Here is a 25,000-nt window from a genome sequence, read left to right as displayed (position 1 = left end):
TCCTGGTGGGAGATGGCAGCATGGGGGACAGGGATTAACAGTGGCAGGTGGTCCTGCTATGGTTGCCAGTACACAGACCTGGCTGTCATTTGGAGGTGGTGGGGTGTAAATTAGAAATCTTTGGCTTGTGGGTTGGCTGCTGAATAATGTGGCAGGAAGAAAAGTTTAGACCACTGACTGTAGAAAAACATGGATGTAGTGCCCATATTGTCAGCAGGCCTACTAGCTGGTTTACCACTCATTGACATCTTTGCCAGTTACTGAGGCCAGAAAGTCCTTATTGGGCACAAGGCGATGAAGCTTGGTATAGGTGTGGTTAAGGTAGCACAAACAAAACAGGTGAGTGTGACAGGCTGAGACGCAAGCTATGTTTCCATCTGTCAATCGAATTATCTGAAGTTCACTAAAAACATTCATGTGAATAAAGCCGAAAGTGTTTCCATCCAACGGCTTTAAAGCAAATAAAAACCTGTGTGTAATGACGTCACATGCTGTTTTGCGATCAAATTGGTATATCGAATAGATTTGAGACATCTTAAGGTGGTTCCATTAATTTTTGCACTAACAAGCTAACATTTACAAATGATTAATATTGTACGAGTTGTAATAGTGCTCGTGTGCCAGCTGATAGCGACATAGCCTACTGTATGTATCAAGCTATAATAAGATAACAACGACACTACCAAAACATCACTATGATGATGCAGATGCACCTAAATGCCAGACGACAACAGCGACGGCCTGTGGTTTGGGAACGACAGTGCTCCAAACAGCAAATGTAAATTAAAATTTAAAAGTCTCTCGTTCCACTTATATTTGTCTTTGTTGACACAGATATCAGGGCCACACACCCTTAAAAACCTTTGAAATGACAGAGTCAATGACCACATACAGTGGGTGGTATGCCTTGTTTGTCACTGCAACTGACGAGCTATTACACAAATGGATGTTGAAGCATCGGCACTAAGTGTTCTGCTTTTTCACTGGCATTCTAAGTTAATATTGTGATAAATATCACTGCATCGTCTTGATATTAGTATATGGGTTAAGTGTTCAGCAGCAAATGATGGAACATTCATTACATTGGTTTTTGTAGAAGTACATTTTGCCTTTTGAATTGTGAAATAAAATATATATTTCAAGAACACAACAATAAACATAATTCAATTAAATTTTGGAATTTTTGTATAGATGAAATGTGATGATAAGTGCTAATATAGAGATATTTCACAGTCCCTAAACACCCTTTTGTAGCTTCAAGTTAAAAGATTATGAAAATATACAATTAACAAACAAAATGCTACAATTAGCAAAGACATTGATTAAATTCGAATGATGCACTGGTCCCAATAATCCATTCGCCATCATCATTTCTGGGCAGATAATTGAAACCATTCTGCATTTTGCTGTGAAACAGCTTGTGACTGGAGCCTGATCCTACTGAAAGAAGCAGTGCCACAGAGCTTCTCCCTGGCTTTGTTTCCAGGCTGCTCTCTCTCGGGAGCCACACAGGGCCTCAGCTGTGAATATAGGCCAGAGTCGACACGCACTCTCATGCCAGAATACATGCACAGCTACACACTCACCAACACATACAAACAGTGTATACTGTAGATATACTGTACTGAGCGGCCTACTATGCTGTCTTCATCCTAACCATTTGTCTCTGTGTCTGTGTCTGTACTCTTAGGTCCTCTGCGTGGCTGTAAGGAGAACCATCTAGCCAATCAGGAGAGGTGAGGGGCGAGGCCGGCCAATCGGTTGGGGAGAGATGTTGGGGCAGGGCGGCCATGTGGCCCTGGTTCACCTGTCATTATTGCTGCTACTGTGGCGCGAAGCAGCACCTATTGAAGTCCCACAAGACCGTAAGTCACTCAGCAATCATCAGATCCACTTTAACACAATATGTTACATCAAATGGTGACACAAATACCAAAACTATGACAATTAATTTGGTTAAAGGGAAGTTGACTGAGGTTTACACAAGGGTACTCAGTGTTGCTAGGATTGCTGCAGCCCAATTGACTTGCTGTCTGGTAGTACTGACGTAGTAACTATATTCCATGTAATGTCAGATTCTGCCAACCGTTTTTAGCCAACACTTTTACAAACTCTTTAAACTGCATACTGCTGACACACGCTAACACAAAACACAAGAGCTGTTTGACAGTTTGCCTCGTCAAATTAAATGTTGTTGCTTATAGCCTTTTAGTAAAAGGCAGATCATTTTACAACGTATGGCAAGTGGCATGATATATGAGGACTATAGTTTTCTCAGATCTCTGCAAAGTAAACCCAGACAGCTAGCTAGACTAGGGTGACCAGATTTCCCGGAACTAAAACCGGGACACTTTGCGCGTGATCGTAGTGCTCGTGCACGTACACGCTTCGGCTTGTTAATGAGAACATGTGCCAGCCCAGGTCAGACATAGACACAGACAGATTAGACACAATTTTGCCAACAGCACACATAGGCCTACTGCTCACAACATAATGGGGTACCTCAGTTAATATTCATGAATTTTCTTGGTATGTAGCCTACATAACTAAGAAATAATATTAAAAGACATTGAGTGAGTTTCGTTTGGGACCAACTTTATTTTTCAGAATTAAAGCATTCTTTTGGAAAATGCACCCACTGAACTTGTGAAAAACTTTGTGAAAAGGTATATTTCATTGCATGGCACTAAACGAATTATTTGGAACTGCTGCCACAGGCTTGAACTAAAGTTATGGTAACACTGTGGTAAGGGTACATGAATTATAAATTCATGCATGAATTAATTCATGATTTGTGCATTACTTCATTCCTTTATATCTTATGAATCATCAGGAATTTACATGAGTTCATAGCCTCTCATTCATGACCTCATGCACATGCATTAACAACACATCAACTAAAGCATTAGGTAAGGTGGATACATCATTATGCACAAGTTATATTCAAATAAAAATTTGAGCAGTGATAACCACATTTCATGATAATTCATGTACCCTTACCGTAAAGTGTTACCAGTGTTATTCTAACTAACAACACACACACACAAATGTAATCTAATTTGATAGATCAGATAGCTTCCCTATTGGAAACATTCATTTCGTATATTTGTTAGAGGAGTGAATTTGCTCAAGAATCAATTTGTTGGCTGAAAGCCTACTGTGAAATTGCGCACAGGTGTCAGCAAAATTTAAGGTGGGAATGGTCATGCGGTTCCTCTCGTCAGTCCATGTGTTGTTCATGAGCGAAAAGATCCGCTCAACGGGTTTTGTGCCCGGTAGACACATGGTGAACTGACAAAGGAGACCTACATTTTTGAATGGAATCTCCCTGCTTTTGAAATGCGCGAACATTTCCACCCTGCGTCGCTTTGTCAATTTCTTTCACTGGCTATGGTTAAAACGAGACCGATAAGAAGAGGCATTGCAGCAATGTTTGCAAATATACATTGTAATGCTGGCTGCACAGATTATGCAGACGCAGACCGCTATGATTGACTTACACACACACACATTGTTAAAAATATTATGCTGGACGCTTTATTAGTCTTTCTACATGGGTTTAGTTAATGATTGGGCTATAATAAGACCACGTCGGCTATGTAATCAATGACAACCGGGACAATTTCATAGTGGTTGGTGTAAACCGGGACATTTTAGCGTCCCAACAGGCTTTTGTTGGCACTCGGGACACGCAACTGAAAATCGGGACTGTCCTGGTCAAAGCTAGACTATCTGTCCAATCTGAGTTTTCTGTTGCAAGACTAAAACAACTTTTAAACGTACACATATTCCAACAAAACAAGTTCCTTCCGAGCCTATTTTGCAGCGGCACTGCTGATTCTCTCCGGTGCTTAGCAACGCCCAAGACGATTGTGAATGGTTTAAAGAAATGCCAATAAACCAGAGCACGTTTTCCTCCCATCCCCGACCCCCTACGTACATAACGTAGCGTGACATAGTTACATACATAACTTAACTCTCAAGTTACCTTGCGCATGTATGTTAAAATAAGGTTGCTTTCAAACCCAGTTTGGTTTGTTTTAACCGAACCCTGGAGAGTTTCATCAGATAGTCCGGTTTGATTGGGGTGGTGTGAAAGCTCATTCGAACTATAGTGCAGACCAAACGACCGAACTCTGGTCCGCTTGGAAACAGGGGTCTCAGTTCGCTTCCAAGGGCTCTAGAGTTCGGGTAAACCCTCTCCATGTTTGATGATGTGTTCGCCAGTAGTGCATGTCTCTCTAGTCTGTCTGTCTTGCTAACCTTGCTGGGCGGTGCAGTGCATCTTTCGGTCTGACTGTGTCTGTGCCAGCCACTTCCAGAGCTGTGTTCTGTGACTCTGAGCCTGACTAAAGTAAGAGTGAGATATAACTGTTCATTATTTTTGATAAACGGCAACGGTTGATATAAACTGCAGCTCAGAAAAGGTAACCACGTTGCGCATGAACATACGTTCACATCGGTTCATATGCATGAAACAAAAGTCGCCCTTTCCAGCAGCAACCTCTGATGGGACCAGTCCAGACAATATATGGATGTGATGGCACTCCTCATAGGCGCACATCAATTTAAAACAAGACAGTGATTACCGAAAAATAATAATTAATTAACTCCAACAGTGAAGTTAAAATAATCTAGCCTTAATTTTTTAAATATGAAATAATAAATATGTTGCCAGAGCTATATGATCACATTGACATTTGATTATCATGACAATACACTGCTTTATATCCCTGGGTAATAGTGTTTCACTTTGGGTGGCTCCCTCACTGCAAAGCCAAAGATGATAAGTCTTCCTTGGTTCCACCATGCAATTATTAATGTTTTATATAGATACACCAACATACACACACACACACACACACACACACACACACACACACACACACACACACACACACACACACACACACACACACACACACACACACACACACACACACACACATTCTCATACCTGTCCATTATGATAGTACAACAGCCTGACTGGATTCTGCTGTTAAATGGATTTCTGAGGGAATTGAGAACAAAAGCACAAAGGACAAAAGGAGGAGTCATGCCCTTTCTTCTTCTTTCCTTCCTCTCTCACATGCACGCACGCACGCACGCACGCACGCATGCATGCACACACACTCCTTTTCACAGCAAAGATAAATGTTTCACAATTGTGCAATGAAAAATTATTTGATTTTGAGAGAGCCTCAAGGACACCTGGCCTATATGTTCCATACACAACTGCATGCTGACACACACACACACACACACACACACACACACACACACACACACACACACACACACACACACACACACACACACTCACAGCTGTCAGCTCCTCTGTCTTCTTTTTCTACCCCCCTATGGCGCCATCTCTCTCTCTCTCTGTTTTTTTTTTTTATAAGCCTGACCTTTCAACCCTAGACTTTTGATGCTCTATTGATCTGATATGTGTATGTGTGTGTGTGTGTATACACACACACACACACGCACACACACACACACGCCCAGCAGAGACCATTTGGATAATACCCTCATTACCCAGTTGGTCCATTTCAACTCCTAGTTAAGTACGAACGGTAAATAAACAGTTTATTAGGTTCTTGTTATGTTTTTATAATATATACTTTGATGCAACATTTTCAAGCAGCAGAATTGGCTTTTGTACCATTTAACTCAAGACTAGCTTCTAGCTATTTTATTTTGTGTTCTTAGCATTAGGGGGCTACATCTTGCATTTCATTGTGCAACCCTGTGCTGTAGATTGACAATAAATGAAACTTGCACCTTGAGAATCAGGCCAAGAATGTTTACGTGTACAAGAAATTTTACTTGGTAGACATAGAATGGCATAAAATATATATCAAAAAGCCACCAGTAGTCACATTTTTGTTTCGCAAAATGATGCAATATGACATGTTAGACCCTGATGACTCTTCCCTTGTAGCTTTTTGTCAGAGCAGCACATCCACAGTGTGTTGATGGTTTAATTCAGGAGACAGAATGAGAAGCCCCATCCCCCTCTTTTCCTTCAGTCTCTTTATTTGCTTCACAGCAAACTGCACTTTTGACCTTTATTGATGAGTTCTTTCCGCACATCCTTACAGGACACACCCCCATGGACACACTTACACACACACACACACACACACACACACACACACACACACACACACACACACACACACACACACACACACACACACACACACACACACACTCCATCTTTACATAATAATATATAAAGGGCATGATATTAATACTATTTAAGTTCCGTTAAAAGGTCTGCGGAGTTGTACTGTAGTTAACAAAACAATCATCATTATTAACTAGATAAAATATACAATACATGCAGGCAAGACCCATACTAGTAAACAGCAGCATGGACGTAAGCATGCATACACATGCACACACAGCACACACCATTTATCAGGATTTATCTGTTACGCAAACACAAGGCCAAGCTCCTGACACAGGGTTGCTTCATCTTTGTGTGTGTATGTGTGTGTGTGTATGTATGTGTGTGTGTGTGTGTGTGTGTGTGTGTGTGTGTGTGTGTGTGTGTGTTCCTGTGTGTCAGTGGGGAAGGGTCTTAAATCAAACACGCACCTCTGCATATCTACACATACAGGTATTTAGTACATTTACAGCACTTAGTCAAATGTTAAAGTCTTGTTACCTTGTGCTCGAGTTGAATTATTTCTTATTAGTATTGCATTACATTACCCTCACTTACAGTCAGGCACCTACAAAAGTCATGTTACACACTTACATTGTCAGATCGCTGTCTTTTTATCAGCCTGTTATTGTCAGTCAGCGCAGTCAACACTGAATGATTGTCAGATTGTAATTTGAAAAGCACGTCTAATCATATCGAGCATTACAAAATGACTGTACAAACATAAACTAGATTTATAATGTCATTATGTATGCCAAATAGGACAAAGTGATACCAAAGGACAAAAAGTATTTTCTGACATATGTTTAATCAACTCACTACCACCTCATTGTATGCTCCTCACATGTCCTGTGGTGCTGCAGAAACCAAACACATTTGAATCACATAAAGAAATCGGGCTGCCAAAGAAAAGCGTGACACTGTTACAGTCTGTGATGTACAATCTGAAACATAACGTGTGTGTGTTGTCTTTCTCTTCCTTACTGCTCACCCTTTGCTGATGCGGGAACTCCTTACAGGTGAGTCCACAGTCTTAGTTTCTGTGTTTTATTCTATAGATCACGATTCTCTCTCTCTCTGTTTATAACAACTAATTTCAATATTGTATTACATAAACTCTACACAACATAACTGTAAGCTATAACAGTGGTTCTCAACTGGTCCACCCTCAGGGTTTAAGCTTCCCCTTAAACATCCGCTCACAAGGCTGGTTCGTCTCAGCCAGCAGTTAAAGGACAATTCCGGCACAAAATGAACCTAGGGGTTAATAACACACAATGTGTACCGAGTCAACTGTTCTCTTGGATATGTTTTGATGGTAATCGAATGTGTCTCTAACTTGAAACAATCTAGCGCAAACTTGAAAACTTGAAGCAAAATAGCACCACACTTCCACGGTAGCATAATGAGGGTCCCTACATGTAAACTGAAGCATTGAGAACTTTGTAAGTGTACAGACAGTTTATTAAAAAGATAGTTTATAAAGACATTACCTTCGGGTATACAGACAGGCGCCATCTTGGGAAAACAGCCATGACCAGTCGAACCATGAACGTGTGAAACCAGTAACCAGTAACATAGCTCTAGCAGGGCGTTCGTGGTTCGACACTTACAACATTCTCAGTGTACATGTAGGGACCCTCATTATGCTACCGTGGAAGTGTGGTGCTATTTTGAGCCTTGTTAGTGGTATAAAATAGTGATTAATTTTTACTCTAACAGTGCCCCGTGGTGTGATTGTGCTTCATTTCTGCGTTTGGAGAGGCATCTCAACAGACTATAGGTCGAACACTGATTGTTCACTGTTAAATTTGTTGTTGAATTTAAGTGTCAGAGCATTCCGCCACCGTCTGTCTATTGCGTTCCAAGACAGCCGTGCCACGATTGGATTTCATAAGAGAGAGTTGTTTGCTTTAAAAATAAACATATATGTTTATTTAGCATGTTTGTTTTGTCCATATGTGCTCGTGCTGTGTTCCCTAAGTGGTAGGCCAGGTCTCAGCTGCTACAATGAGTTTGAGTCGAATGTCAAACTCCGCTTATTAGTGAAAGTGAAAGGCGCCTTATTTTGTTATTACATGATAAATTAATGTCCCAATTGGTTAATGTAATAAACTTTGCATTTAAAAAATAAATTATAGCCTAATGTTAGTTTTGTGTGCTTATGTATGCCTTCACAACAAAGACGACTGAAGAAGAAAGAAAGAGCTCAATGAAGCAGCTAAAAGATCTGCAACTTTGCAGAGCTGGAGCCTGGATTAAAACTGCCAGCAGGCCAGCTGTGAGAGAAGTTAATAATAAATGCACAGTAAATTGTGTCTATATATATATATATATATATATATATATATATATATATATATATATATATATTTATATTGGCCGTAATAAAAGCGCTGCTCTGGAAAAATCACTCCAGTTGGGTTGAACCACTTGCACTGGACCCACTTTAAAATGCACCCCACCAGTTGGGAACCACCGAGCTGAACATAACATAACGTGATGAATATGCAATGTTATAACATAGTACTATAAATGTTTATATGTCTTTAATAAGATTAACAATCACATTACAATTTGTCCATGCTTCTCTCTGTCTCGCTTTGGCTTTACATTGGACTAACAGCAAAGATCCTGCAAGACCGTAAGTGTTTCTTTTTAACACTGCTAATGTTATGTTCCACCAACCCATTTCACAGCTTGCTCTAGCTATCTGTTGCTTTAAGTGCAAAACAAATGATGAATTTATGATTGAGAGTGAATGAGAAGATTGGAATAATCACAGTGAATAATGTGCATGGGAAATGCACTGAGGAATACCAACATTATATATATATATATATATATATATATATATATATACAGTAGATATATATATATATATATATATATATATATATATATATATATATATATATATATAGCAACACAGCATTCATAACTCCGAGGTACTTTAATGAATCTGAGCTGGGAGGATGTAGTATAAGCTGATATATTGAAGAGTAATTTCCATACTAATTATCTCTCATAGCCTGGCTTTTATCTCAACCAAGCATACCATGAAAATACTCTTATGGTTGCCATAGCAATGTGAGGGATATGTATAATACAGTCCTTTTTCAGCTGTGGATAGGATTAGCTGGAATAGCTGCTATTACAGAGCGAAACTGTTCCCTCATGCCTGATTCCACTCTTACAGTCCAGCCTCAGAGCTTTCTTTTAGAGCATCAAGCTCCTCTTTGAATCTAGCAGGCGGCTGGCCCTCTGAAGTGCTTGTTATCTTGTATTGTGTGTGCAGTATGTGTGAGTGTGTGTGACGTGTGTGTAGCCTACTTGTGTACAGTGTTAGATCCACTGCCCTACAGGGCTCAGTGAGCTGGAAATGCAAAAGGGCAGAGAAATGTTGGCTGCGTGATGTGTCTGTACTGTGGAGGGTTTGATGAGCCATTAAATATGTATATTAGACTGAACACAGCTGGAGAGGTGGAAGCTATGATCTATTTGTTTCTTTTAACAGAATGTAAAGCAGGTTTAGACTGATAGATGAAAAAATAATTAAAAAAGATGAATCATGGAAAATGGTTTAAAGGTAAGGCATTATTCTACAACTTCCCTATTGACAACAAATCCCATGAAAAGAAAAAGTATTGTGTGTGTGTATCACAGCCTGATGTATCTCCTTCCTGTGCGCCATAGAGCTCCATCAGTGAGCCACACAGTGAGTTGCACTGGCTGACATCTTCCTTCATTACATTCACACTCTAGTTTATTTTCACTCAATCCCACACACACCGTCCTGCTGCCACAAATCTCGCTAGAGCACCAAATGTGGATTAATTCGCTGCTGAAAATAGTTCCCAACAAATGCACAATTTCCTCCTGTTTAATTAACGTTTGAGAAAAGCTACAGTGACCAGCTGTTTTAGGAAATTACTGAGCCTTTTTAAGAGTATGTGTTTGTATATTTATATATTAATGATCCTTTTTTTTTTTTTACAATAAGAAGATATAGAATAACACCAGCTTTGTCCTTTAAAGCTCAAGAGCCTTTTCCATCCTGGTAAAAAAATAATTCTTGGAAAATCCGTGAATATTAAGTAGCTTTTTAGGTATGAAAAAATTATAATGTTGATTATTTTTAGCTATGGGTTTTAATCAAAAATGGCATCTGCCTCCGGATATTGTTTATTAACTGGTTCCCCCTGGCTGACGCCTTGGTGACCACTAATCTTTTTGGGGTCCACAAAAAATGACATAAGACATAATACACATAATACATGATTAAAACATACAGTTGAAATAGTACAGTCAAATACATAGTACGGTCAGATACTTGGATGTCATGACAAACAATATGTATTATATTGTAATCATTGCATTTATAACTTCTTCATATCAGTTTTACATACGTACCAGGATAAAGGAAAGCTACAGTTTATTACAACTTGGGTTGTATTGCTTTGTTCTTAACATTTATTTTATTAGTTATAAGAACATTTACTCACCATAGTAAATGCTGAGACTGAGACATATACATCAACATCGCTAAAAAAAGGTCGAATGGGCCAAGAAACACCAACATTTATCCACATTATTTGAACCACTTCATTGGAAGCCAAACTAAAGTGAGCTTTCTGTAATGTTAATGTCTGTTACAATCCCTCACAGAAAAACAACTATATGTCTATAAACACATATAATGTTCATAAATCAAATGTCCCTAGTACGGTTGGTGAAATGGTCCTTTAAGATCAGTATGCAATAGGGTGTAGGAGGATGGATGACAAGGCACATCTGGGTATATGTTGCAGTATATGGAATTACCCTTAACCTCTTGAACCTTACAATATCTCTTATGTCACTTTAAAGATAGTAAAAAATAGTTTCTACACAGTTAGACAACTTAACATACACACATCTGCATCAACTCGCCATTAAAGCTATATGATGCTCATAGTGAATGAAATATTCAAACCCAAGATACTATGTTTTTCATGGCTGCTACTGTACATGTTGGAAACTAGAATTAAATTTTGTGGCTTTGAAGAAAGTTTGGCAACTCAAAGTGAGAGGAGTGTGAAGCTGTTCCTTACAACAACCAATTTAATTTGGGGAAGGAAATGGATGCAATGGTGTGACCCTGCCTTCCTCTTTTCCTTCCTTCCTTCCTTCCTCCCTTCTACTGTCTCTCTATTAACGTCACGTAAATCTTTTATTAGACTATAAATCCATGTTGTCTACAGTGCATTGAAGCGGAAGCAAAGCAGCGCTGTGTGTGTGTGTGTGTGTGTGTGTGTGTGTGTGTGTGTGTGTGTGTGCATTATCAGCCTTATTCCTGTAACCTCTCTGTCTCTCCCCTCCTCCCACAGTAAAGCAGCCCCCCACTATAGTCAAACAGTCAGTGAAGGACTACATTGTCGACCCCAGAGATAACATCATCATCGAGTGTGAGGCCAAGGGCAACCCAGTGCCAACGTAAGCAGTGCACACACACACACACACACACACACACACACACACACACACACACACACACACACACACACACACACACACACACACACACACACACACACACATATAAAGCTTAGCATTTTATTTTATATTTAACATGGAGGGCTTTTTCTCGCTGAAGTGCCTCCTCCCTGATATGAAGTTTAATTTGTGGTGCTTATAGACAATCAAACTAACATTTAAAAAATCCAACAGCCACATTTCTTACCCAAAGCAGTGTCTTCATAATTCATAATAGTGAGTAAGCTGTCCTCAAAGTGTAAAATCGGTGCTGAAACAGGCTGCAGGCTGTGTGCACCAATCACACGCAGCGGGAGAGGAATCAGGAAAATCAGAGCAGTCCGGGGAACATTCAGTGGTGCTGATTCCTCCTCTTCTTCTCCTTCACACTGTCTATCCATTCATTATTTTCACTCAGGCCCATTGTCTTTCTCTGTGTCCTCTGTCTATTCTCTCCTCTGCTGCCTTTTGTCACCCTGGTCTGTCTATCCTTGGTATCTCCTTGCCCTCCTGTCTCTTTCTGGCAGTGAGAGTTATGTGGAGTGACAGTAGTGCCACTCAGATGTGCTGTTCTGCCACTCTTCCCCCCTGTCTGTCTGTCTGTCTGTCTGTTTCTGTCACACACACACACACACACACACACACACACACACACACACACACACACACACACACACACACACACACACACACACACACACACACACACACACACATTAACTATTTTTTCACTTCAGTTAACCCTCTCTTTTTCAGTGACCCTGTTCCCCTTCAGCTGAATGCTGTCCTTCCCTAAAGCTCCATTTCTGCTAACAGCCCTATAAACTCAGTGTTACACCTGTCTGCCTGCTCCCTACAGCCTTAACCTGACAAGCGGTCTGTTGTGTTTTTTGCTGCTCTCTCTCTCTCTCTCTCTCTCTCTCTCTCTCTCTCTCTCTCTCTGCTACCCCTCACATTGCCCTTCCATTACCTCCATCACTCTGTCAGGCTGTCTGCTCCTGCTGTTGTAAACCAGAGCTCTCCCTGTCTTTCCATCATAAGGGCTTGAGCACCGACAGCGTCGGGGGCTAAAGCCCTATTGGAATTCAAATGTTTTTTCTTCTTCTTTCTTTCTTTCTTTCTTCTGATTATTATTATTCTATGTATTTGAGCTAATTTTTTAAAGGTGCTTTGGATACTCAAAAATGCACGAACATTTGTATGAATGTCAGACTGGTGAAAATTGAGATCTGATATGGGTCTCGGGCTTGGCCATGGCAAATTGGCTCAATAGCGCCCCCTAACAGCAAACAACAAAGTTAAAGCCCCTCCTTTCACCTTCACGTAGAGCTATGAAATTTGGTAGGTGTACGTATCTTATCCAGACATACAAAAAAAGCCTCTTGGAGCCACCCCCTAAACCCAACAGGAGTTCCGCAATATTGAAATTCATTTTATGTTTTTTCTGGAAAACTGGAAACTGGAAACACTGAAAAAACTACTTTCACATTTGAGACACATGTGGTATGTTAATGGAGTTTTTTTCTCCTAAATGTGATCAATAACCCAGCTGGATTAGTCCATATATTTTTTTAATGTCTCTCTCTCTTGCCCTCATCTTTATCACTTACACTTTCTCACTCTTTTTTCTTCTGTTCCACACACACACACACACACACACACACACACACACACACACACACACACACACACACACACACACACACACACACACACACACACACACACACACACACACACTGTCTCCAGTGGTTACATCACTGGGGGTATGACCAGCTCAGGACAGTGGTACATTGTTTATTTGGAGACAGATTGGCTTTACGTAAGACACACACACACACACACACACACACACACACACACACACACACACACACACACACACACACACACACACACACACACACACACACGCAGATACTTGTGTACACACACACACACTTACACAACCTCACAATAAGGCACTCACAGCCACTCTCCCATGCACACATACTGGCTCTCCCTTCCCAGGACAGGCTTTGTGCTCCAATAATGCACTCAGTTGACTATTCATGCTCATGAAACATTCAGCGCAAGGGATCGTTCACTTATTCACTCACAGTCAGTCTCTCACACTGCAACACATGCCACAACACACACACACAGCTCTGGTCTCCAGAGCTTCAATAGTGGCCCATTGTTCATGCTCTGTGCTGCGCTGCACCTCCAACAGGCCCAACTCTACTGGAACCTGCCCAAAAATGACAGGAAGCATCTTTTTGTAAATCCCCGCTTATCACTAAAAATAGCGGCGGGTTATGTAAGCATATTCAGGGCTCTTCACTAATCAGGGAGCCCTCTGGAAACACCACATGGAACAGGATTATACACAAACAGGATGTGTGTGCTGGATGTTTGTGCTACTGGCATGTGGCAGTTGAGTAACGTAAGATGGCAACCACATGACAAGCAAAGGGCTTTCACTTTCTCTGGTTGTTAAAACAATTAATCGTCCGTGTTGACATGGTGATAGTCCAGTGGGTATACCTCATGTCTAGGTAACTTTTTGCCTTAATGTCTCCTCAAAAACAAGTGTGCTGGTGTTTTTTCATGTATGAGCCCATAACATGAAACTACATTTAACTTTTCACCATTCATTTCATCAGTCATCTCAAACGCACCACTCTGCTACCCTGAGTTTCTTTTTGGTTGGAGCGCAGGCAATGCGAGGGCAGCCCTATGAACCTGAAAGTCCTGTGCTGAGTGAGTGAGTGTGTTTAGTTTAAACTTAGATAAGATAAACTGCTCAAATAACAGAAAGGAGTATACTATGTACATTATGAAGAAAGAACAAATCATCTTGAAAATATAGCCATTTGAAAGTAGCACAAGGAAACGATGCCAGTGGGACTTTTTAACATTGGTGCACACTGAAGAGAGAGGGTGGATCAAAGCAGACAGCTGTTGACGATTGGAACAGAGAAGAAAGGCATTACTACCACATACTGAATTTATTACGATGAAAGGTATTGGTAGGTAAGGTACTCAGTTTGCATTAACAGCAAACAGGGAGGCAGGGAGATATACTTAAAACATATATATAAATACACAAATACATAAAACATTAGAATGTACAGTAATTTGTCATTATTATTTAACCAGTATTTGCTGCCTTAAATATTATGTCAAACGTTCCATTGGTTTTGCTTGATAGTACAGTTGCAGGCTAGGAATGTTCTTATACCTTTCCCTGCATGAGTACACTTAACTTACTAAAAATGTCTCCACAGCCTTATTTAACAGTTTTGGGGATATTTATATGTGTTGAGTTGGACAGTTGGTTGTAATGCAATGGAAGGTATGGTTAGTTTCCACTGTGCCAACTCTGAGCTCTGTCTCATCTAAATGTCCTGTGACTACGGTGGGTTTTGGGGTAAGAAGACAAGGCAATAAAACTTGGTTGACACCAGAAAGACTGTATCAAACTTAAAATGAACATCACATGAAGAGGTCCTCAGTAGATGAACTTTAATTCTGTTGTTAAAATGCTTACTCGTTGATTCGTTGTCTTTTGGCTCAGGTTCTCATGGCGAAGGAACGGGAAGTTTTTCAACATCGGGAAAGATCCCAGGGTGACGATGCGAAAACGCTCGGGAACTCTGGAGATCGGTTTCCGTAGCGGTGGACGACCAGAGGACTATGAGGGAGAGTACCAGTGTTTCGCCAGCAATGACCTCGGAGTGGCTCTGTCTAACAAAATCCTGCTCCGGGTCTCCAGTAAGAATACACACACACACACACACACACACACACACACACGCACACACACACACACACACACACACACACACACACACACACACACACACGATATTACATGATATTATGCATAGGGTGGGAAATTAACAAGTTTTCGGCTTCGTCCCGCTCCTTTTTCCGTACAGATTAAACATATTGTTTGTAACACTTAGATATTGTTTTTCCTTTTGGTGTGTTGCTACGCAGTTATTGTGGTTTTATATGTTATTTTTTGTTCTAAATAAAAAAATAAAGAAATACCATCATAGGCTACAAAGATTTTTTTTTTTTATTCAAAGCGTTATGGTATCTTACATTAGAAAAGTTGAACACACAACAGCAACGTTTTATTTAATGCTTGTTGCAGTGCCACCGTATCTGTTGACAATTGCAACCACCAGAAATTCCCTAAAATACAACCAATCATCTGTGAAGAACAGGAACAGTTCATAGGGAGACTTATTCTTATTATTCCTCCCTCACCCTGGTTGACTGAAATTCTTGTCATATATATAATTTTTCACATCTCTTTCTCTCTCTGTCCTCTCCTTCTCTTCCCCTTCTCCTCACACCCCTCGTCCCCATCCTTCAGAGGCTCCTTTGTGGCCTAAAGAGGTGCTGGAGCCAGTGGGTGTGCCTGAAGGCACCCCGCTGGTTCTACCCTGCAACCCCCCACCGGGCCTGCCTCCTCCGTTCACCTTCTGGATGAACAGCGGTGAGCAACAATTACACACAAACATACACACAAGCACACTGGGTATATTTCTCTTTCTCTACATGTAGTGTGTTTTATCTGCGTGCCCTGATGATTTTCTTCACTGCCATCACATTATTAGCCAATACAAATGATACTATCTCATATTATCGGGTGCAGTTTTATCATCTAACAGGACATGAGAGTAATTTTACACCAAGGGAGAAATAGAACTTTATTTAAAGGAACTTTTCCTCTTAAAACTGAACACCTGATAAGCTTGGAGACTGACTGCATCATTCTCACGTTTACTGTCGTGTTTTTTAACACAACCACCACAAGTAAAGTCAATCAGCAAGCCCAAAGAAAAACAATCTGGGTGCGGAGAAGTGCATTTTACTTGTCTTTAGTCCCTTTACTTTGTGATAGACTAGAGGTCCATCAGGTCATCTAGAGACAGGCTTTATTTCCTTCTTTTCATAGCAGTTCGTCTCCAGTGACCTCTCACTATAATGCTATGCTTCTGTCTTTTATCCCTCGTGCTCTCAGTTTCTCTCTCTCAGCAGTTGAAAGGAGACTTTACAGTCGGGCATCCTATCCTCACCCCTCTCCTTCGCACTGTATTGTCCTTCTCCCAAGTGGCTTACGCTACAGTACTGCTGAGCCAGTGTGTGTGTGTGTGTGTGTGTGTATGTGTGTGTGTGTGTGTGTGTGTGTGTGTGTGTGTGTGTGTGTGTGTGTGTGTGTGTGTGTGTGTGTATGTGTGTGTGTGTGTGTGTGTGTGTGTGTGTGTGTGTGTGTGTGTGTGTGTGTGTTTGTTTGTGTGTAGACCTCATGTCCAACCAGAAGCCATTACAGCCATATACAGTAGAGACACTGTAGTCAAACAACCATAACACTGACTGAATTACTTGGAAGGGCTATTTAAAAACTTTTAAAAGAAAGTTAAAGAAGAACATTTCAACTATTTCTATTACAATAAGGATTTCCTTCCCAATTAAAAAAAACGTATACAGTGCAGCTATAGGTCCTTTGACCTGATGTGACCTGGACCCAATCAGTGAGAAGCCTATATGACACACATACTAACATCAGATCAGATCAACCACAGTCCATGATGGTGTCATGTAGCCCAGACACTGTAACACGCCAACGCATGATTTGCACTGCTGAGCCTGCTGCTGATTGGTCCTGGGGCACTGTCTCGACGACCATACGGCTCACATCAGCTGCTGCAGTTACAGAGTGGATGGCGGTGTGTCTGGACGTCTTAACATTTGCCTGTAGCAACCGTAGGATGACACATCAGCCTGGTTAACAGAGCTAACGTGAACAGACGTTAAACTTAGTTGTATGTTAAAATACACACACATCACAATCTATAAACCAGTGGCTGACCTTAAAGGGCTCTCTGTTTTTACATTTAGAGAATATTTTTAGCCTTTGATACAAGATTTGACGGATCAGCTAGTGATGGTAGCTTTTGATTTCTTGAAATGTCTGCTTTGCCTCAGACAAGAAGTCTGTCACTGCAGATGATGTGTGGTTAGAATCATAGATGTATAATCTATATATGTTGATGTAGGCCTGCTTTATTAAATGATTACTGAAGACATTTGATATCTTCAACTTCCGTAAAGTTTTGGGACTTACAATACAATAACAGATCTAAATCAAAAAGAATGGTCAAAATCAAAGCAGAAGAGTAGTATGGATTATATTATGATAGTAAAATAGTATGGATTAATCTCCAAAAATGCAGGATGCTGTGTTTCCTACAATGCAACCGATTTTTTTTGTTAGGCAACACCTGCATGGTAAACGCCCACAGTGGCTTCAAAATCATAACTATGATTTCTGCAACGATAGATGATTCTTCAAGTTTATATTTAAGTTTAACATTCAAACTGCAATCCACGTCTTTGACTTAGTGCTTTTAGAAAATGATGGTTAATGGTAACATACTGCTGTTACTAATGTGGTTTCTATTAGCTGCTGTGCAAATCAAATAGTTAATGTGGTTTCATTACCCCTCTCTCTCTCCCTCTGTCCTGCCCACTGTTCACCTCCTGTGTCTTCCAGCCATGACTCCCATCCCTCAGGATGCAAGAGTGTCCATGGGTCTGAACGGAGACCTGTACTTCTCCAACGTTTTGGCCAGAGACGCTCACACTGACTACAGCTGCAGCGCTCGCTTCCTTTTCACACACACCATCCAGCAAAAGAACCCCTTCACACTCAAAGTTCTGACCAGTGAGTAGACAACACACACACACACACACACACACACACACACACACACACACACACACACACACACACACACACACACACACACACACACACACACACACACACACACACACACACACACACACAAAGACTTGCAGATCCCATACTGACGTTGAGTTATATGCTCAAATATTCCTGAGTTAGTCTGAGGTAACAGTAGCCTGACAAGTCAGACCCACATCAAGATGTTGGGTCTGGGAGCTTACCATTGGCAGGGCTCAATCCGAAGGGCGGGATAAACGATTGTCTTTCAAATTCCCTCTGCACTCATAGCCAACCAGAGCAATGCCAGTTGATAGATTACACTTTTGCCTTATCCAGTCGGCAAAACTCCGAACACATCTTCCTTTTTTAAGAATGACTTCAGTGCTAAAGTCTTCCAGAGTCATGGCCAAAGCCGATTCGAAAGACTTTGTTTTCAAGTAGCAGGGAATTCACGTGGAACCGTCGCAACTCTGCCGTCCTTATGTTAAGCCCGCCTACCGACTCTATACACGATGTGATTGGCCTGACCAGAATTTGGTTTTTCCAGCTTGCAAGCCAAAGGAGAGTTGCTAGACTGACCCTGGCTGCAAATTACATTTGCTGCCGCTAGGGTGCGTCTAGATTTCTAGGCTAAGGTAACAGCGTATGAACTCTGTGGTCCTGTTCTCTCTATTAATTAATGTCTGCTGTGCATGTTTTGATCACACACCATCCAACCCAAATTGAGGATGATAAATCTCCATCTAGAGGTGATGTCATGACATAAGATGCATTAAATCATAACCTTTAATGATATTTCCTCAGGTTGCTGCAGAATAGAGACAATGAAATGTTGGATTGTTTTGACATAATGTGAAATCTTTTCCTTCAGTGTGTCGTCAGTGTGTTTTTGTGTGGACTGATGAGCCACTGTGTGTGCCTGTGTTTTCAGCGGAGCCGTATAATGATACATCTTACAATGCCACTGACCCCTATGGTGGTGAGTCACTTCCTGTCGAGACAGCTCCACTTCCTGTCCACCTCCTTAGTCATGTCCCACAGTAACATGGCTAGCACACTAACCTCAGACTGAGCTTAGACACAATGTGAAATCCTAACTGCTCTAATGTGTAGAATGTACTGTGTGGCTTCATGTGGAAAAGTGAGTATGGCTTGTGTGTGTTTCATTTAAGGTATACCAGATTTTTTCATGTCAATATTAAATGTTCTAAAAGCAAGTTAAGATGCTATATACAATAAATACTGTGCAAGTATTAAAAGACTCCAGTCCGCAGAGAAATGCACACAGCCCGTATTTAGAAACTGTGCCTTTAAACACACCGTCAGGACTTACCGTACGCACCGTGATGTCAAAACTAAAATGTATATAGGTAGAAAGTGCCACTCCAGTGTTGTTACAGTAATTCCCCGGCTGCAATGACATTGCAGAAACTCTGCGAGGGCAAATGCAGAACACCCGAAAACGCTAACCAATCAGAACTTTTTTGGGAGGGGTTCTTAAAGGGACAGGTGCTAAAATGGAGTGTTTCAGACAGAGGGTCAACACAGGAGAAAAAGTGTTTTTTGAATATTAAAGCATGTAAATATGTTCTAATTGAATACAAAAATACAAATATGGACCTGAAAATGAACATGATAACACAAAATTTAATTTAAATTGGATCCTTTTTCAAGAGAGAGGCATCACTAAATCTACACATATCTAAGTGTGTGTACTGGAGTTGTATTGTCTGGACAGAAACCACATTTAAAATTTATTTTAAATTCAATTTAAAATTATCAAAAGAACTATATCTCTTATGACATCTAACACATATCATATCACATAGACAAGACAAGATACATGATACTTGTGAGCAACACTATTAAATAAATAATAAAATAAATAAACTAAATACTGTTTTCCATCGTAAATGAACAACTAAAAGTGACATTATGGCTTGATAAGAAATTATTTGTAGTTCTATCATTCACTCAGATGTCAAATCTAACACTCAATTAAACAAATTGACCAGTTTCTTAAGTTCATGGGATTTTCAAACTAGAAAAATATAGTGGTTGCTCTGAATATAGTGTTGAATTTGTCCTTAAACTGCAGTATGTACTAGAATCAGGTTCACAAGAACTGGGTGTCAGTGTTTTTAAGATGTGTTGAGTCATTTCCTCATCTAAGAATTGCCCATAGTTTGTTTGAACCTTGCAGCAGTCGTTGTTTTTCAGATTTAAATCTCAAAAGCTAGTCAGGTGTAGTCTGACCTGGCAAGACATAGCTAACAATCCATCCATCCATCTTCTTCCGCTCATCCGGTAACGGGTCGCGGGGGTAGCAGCTCCAGCAGGGGACCCCAAACTTCCCTTTCCCGAGCCACATTAACCAGCTCCGACTGGGGGATCCTGAGGCGTTCCCAGGCCAGATTGGAGATATAATCCCTCCACCTAGTCCTGGGTCTTCCCCGAGGACTCCTCCCAGCTGGACGTGCCTGGAACACCTCCCTAGGGAGGCGCCCAGGGGGCACCCTTACCAGATGCCCGAACCACCTCAACTGGCTCCTTTCGACGCGAAGGAGCAGCGGCTCTACTCCGAGCTCCTCACGGATGACTGAGCTTCTCACCCTATCTCTAAGGGAGACGCCAGCCACCCTCCTAAGGAAACCCATTTCGGCCGCTTGTACCCTGGATCTCGTTCTTTCGGTCATGACCCAGCCTTCATGACCATAGGTGAGGGTAGGAACGAAAACTGACCGGTAGATTGAGAGCTTTGCCTTCTGGCTCAGCTCTCTTTTCGTCACAACGGTGCGATAAATGTGTAATACCGCACCCGCTGCGCCGATTCTCTGACCAATCTCCCGCTCCATTGTCCCCTCACTCGCGAACAATACCCCAAGGTACTTGAACTCCTTCACTTGGGGTAAAGACTCATTCCCTACCTGGAGAAGGCACTCCATCGGTTTCCTGCTGAGAACCATGGCCTCAGATTTAGAGGTGCTGATCCTCATCCCAGCCGCTTCACACTCGGCTGCGAATCGATCCAGTGAGTGCTGAAGGTCACAGGCCGACGATGCCATCAGGACCACATCATCCGTAAAAAGCAGCGATGAGATCCCCAGCTCACCAAACTGCAACCCCTCTCCACCCCGACTACGCCTCGATATCCTGTCCATAAATACTACAAACAGGATTGGTGACAAAGCGCAGCCCTGGCGGAGGCCAACTCTCACCTGAAACGAGTCCGACTTACTGCCGAGAACCCGGACACAGCTCTCGCTTTGGTCGTACAGAGATTGGATGGCCCTGAGAAGGGACCCCCTCACCCCATACTCCCGCAGCACCTCCCACAGTATCTCCCGGGGGACCCGGTCATACGCCTTCTCCAGATCCACAAAGCACATGTAGACCGGTTGGGCATACTCCCAGGCTCCCTCCAGGATCCTTGCAAGAGTAAAGATCTGGTCCGTTGTTCCACGACCAGGACGGAATCCGCATTGTTCCTCTTCAACCTGAGGTTCGACTATCGACCGAACCCTCCTTTCCAGCACCTTGGAGTAGACTTTACCGGGGAGGCTGAGAAGTGTGATACCCCTGTAATTGGCACACACCCTCTGGTCCCCCTTTTTGAAAAGGGGAACCACCACCCTTAGGCACCGTCCCCGACTTCCACGCAAGGTTGAAGAGGCATGTCAACCAAGACAACCCCTCCACACCCAGAGCTTTAAGCATTTCTGGATGGATCTCATCAATCCCTGGGGCTTTGCCACTGTGGAGTTGTTTAACTACCTCAGCAACTTCCACCATTACCTCCTCAGTTGAGGTCAACAGCGTCCCATCCTTACTTTACACAGCTTGGATGGTTCCCCGCTTCCCCCTCCTGAGGTGGCGAACGGTTTTCCAGAAGCACCTTGGTGCCAACCGAAAGTCCTTCTCCATGTCTTCTCCGAACTTCTCCCACACCCACCACTGCTTTGCCTCTTTCACGGCAGAGGCTGCAGCCCTTCGGGCCCTTCGGTACCTTGCAACTGCCTCCGGAGTCCTCTGGGATAACATATCCCGGAAAGACTCCTTCTTCAGTCGGACGGCTTCCCTGACCACCGGTGTCCACCACGGTGTTCGTGGGTTACCACCCCTTGAGGCACCTAAGACCACAGCTCCCCGCTGCAGCTTCAGCAATGGAAACTTTGAACATTGTCCACTCGGGTTCAATGCCCCCAGCCTCCACAGGGATGCACGAAAAGCTCCGCCGGAGGTGTGAGTTGAAAGTCTGTCGGACAGGGGCCTCCTCCAGACGTTCCCAATTTCTGATTGACCCAACTCACAACCAGATGGTGATCAGTTGACAGCTCTGCCCCTCTCTTCACCCGAGTGTCCAAAACATACGGCCTCAGATCAGATGAAACGATTATAAAATCGATCATTGACCTTTGGCCTAGGGTGCTCTGGTACCAAGTACACTTATGAGCATCCCTATGTTCGAACATGGTGTTCGTTATAGACAATCCATGACTAGCACAGAAGTCCAACAACAAACAACCACTCTGGTTTAGATCAGGGAGGCCGTTCCTCCCAATCACGCCTCTCCATGTGTCTCCATCATTTCCCACGTGCGCGTTGAAGTCCCCCAGCAGAACTATGGAGTCCCCCACTGGAGCCCCATACAGGACTCCATTCAAGGTCTCCAAGAAAGCCGAATGCTAACAATGTGTTTTTATAATGATACAGATATGTTTTGGATTGAAGCCGCTGCTATTTTGTGTCTATGTACTTCACCCTAAAGTCCTTGTGGATCAAAAGTTATTATTTTATTTTGTGTTTCCATCAGAATAAAATACGCGATACCCTTTTCACCACTACTGTCCACTGAAACTCCTAATGTAATCAACAACAACAGAAACAATTTAATGCAAAGTGTTGCAGGCAAGGAGAATGAGCGACTGGACCAGATGTTCCTTCCAATAAAAGCCAAAGCAACATCTCTGTGACCCTAATATGCACTCACAGACAGTAGAAATAAGTATTCATCTCATTTAGTCCATAATCTGTTTATTCCACCTTTCAATCAGTGTAAAATGATCACATGTAATGAATAAACATACAGTAATTAACACACAAATTACCCTTAACTTAAGTGTATTGCACATGCAGTAGAGAATCTGGATATTCATTATGCCATACAGCTATTGAACGAGTCCATAGCTGGAGGGAACAGATCAGCCAAAGTGGCAGCATATGTGCTACTGGCTGAACTGGGGGGGCACAGTGCAGTGAAGCCCAGGGGGGAGATGGGATATGTCCCTTAGGGAGAAGATGCTCCTAGTGACAGGCTGGGACTGAAGACGGAGACGAGGCTCCGGCGCAGAGCAGGATTAGTTCACATGATGAATATTCAGTCTGGATTCATGCTGTGGTCCTTAATAGTCATATATGTATGGAAATAAGGTTAGCTGCCTCCTACTACTGCGTGCAGGGCGAGTGACTGTAACAGCTGTTGAAATGCTCACACGCGACCACTCAAACACACGCTCAAGCACACATGCTCCATATTTGATCACTAATCTGTTATGAATGCGAAAACCACAACTCTGTCTTTTTTGTGTGGGTGGGTGTAAAGCTGCAATGCATCCTGGGAAGCCCTGCCAGCATCATCAGCAGGGTGTTTGCCACGTTAGCCATGTTTGGTCACATTTCCAGGGTGCTCGCTGCATCGCTGTAGCTCCCACTATAGCGATTGTGTACATGATCACTTTTGCAGGCATTTGTTACCACTAACCTTCTGTATGTTTCCTCCTCTTGTCATTCTTCTTCTCCTCCCAGTGTCACTAACAATAGCAGATCCTCCTTCGCCAGCCACTGGAGAAGCTAACACCTAACAGATGCTTTAATCCCATACAGATCTGCATCACAAAGGATGCTAATGCTAATTTAATCCCACACACTTCTCACCAAGCTGCAGCTCTTTGCCACGTCCACAGTGTTAACAGCATTTGTGTTGGGATTGGATCAGACTGAAAACAGCCCTCTAGAACTTTAAATAATGATCATAATGAAAGGTCAGAAAAATTAGTCAGTGTAATAAGATTGTTAAATTGCTGCATTTTTTAAAAATTGGTTCAGCCAGTGGTGTAGTTTCAAACAATTATCAGTAATTATCATTATCATTATGATAATGCTGCGTACAATTTGATGTAGTACAAGGTAAGCCCAGGCCTTTAGGATCAATTAGCAGAATGTCAACCCACGGTCCTCATAAATTTGTCCAAATCAAAGCATAACTCCAAACTCTTGACATTTAAACTAGTAGTAGAAATTGAAGGATGCATTTGTTTTATTACAACTTGGATCTTATTTTTAAAGGGGAAGAAACACAATATAGTCAGACGATGACTTAAAGCTTTAGTGCGTAACTTTTTGATATTAATGAACGTCCGTTACATTCAAGCCATTGCCAAATGAGTTGCTACAAAGCTAATTAAGACTATCAGCTCCACAGAACTTTGTCTGTATTTCTCAGTATGACTGTGTGTATGACGCTAGTGTCGTCCAGTGACTTTCCCATGCAGAAATTTGAGTGA

The 25,000-nt window shown here is 42.0% G+C and overlaps 1 protein-coding gene across 1 annotated transcript in view; it reads left to right on the top strand.

The window, feature by feature from the left end:
• Positions 1 to 25,000, top strand: part of nfasca (neurofascin homolog (chicken) a) — a 172,360-nt gene that overhangs the window by 97,627 nt on the left and 49,733 nt on the right. The window contains exons 4-10 of the mRNA XM_031277295.2: positions 1,691 to 1,865; positions 8,802 to 8,819; positions 11,545 to 11,650; positions 15,249 to 15,445; positions 16,059 to 16,181; positions 18,243 to 18,413; positions 19,369 to 19,416. Of these exons, the coding sequence (XP_031133155.1) occupies positions 1,772 to 1,865; positions 8,802 to 8,819; positions 11,545 to 11,650; positions 15,249 to 15,445; positions 16,059 to 16,181; positions 18,243 to 18,413; positions 19,369 to 19,416 (757 nt within the window). The 5' untranslated portion in view covers positions 1,691 to 1,771. The remainder of the gene's footprint in view (positions 1 to 1,690; positions 1,866 to 8,801; positions 8,820 to 11,544; positions 11,651 to 15,248; positions 15,446 to 16,058; positions 16,182 to 18,242; positions 18,414 to 19,368; positions 19,417 to 25,000) is intronic.

Source organism: Sander lucioperca, chromosome 6 (assembly GCF_008315115.2).
Source record: "Sander lucioperca isolate FBNREF2018 chromosome 6, SLUC_FBN_1.2, whole genome shotgun sequence".
NCBI classification, from domain to species: domain Eukaryota; kingdom Metazoa; phylum Chordata; class Actinopteri; order Perciformes; family Percidae; genus Sander; species Sander lucioperca.
Note: the sequence above shows the minus strand (reverse complement) of the source record. Positions and strands in the feature narration are given on the sequence as shown.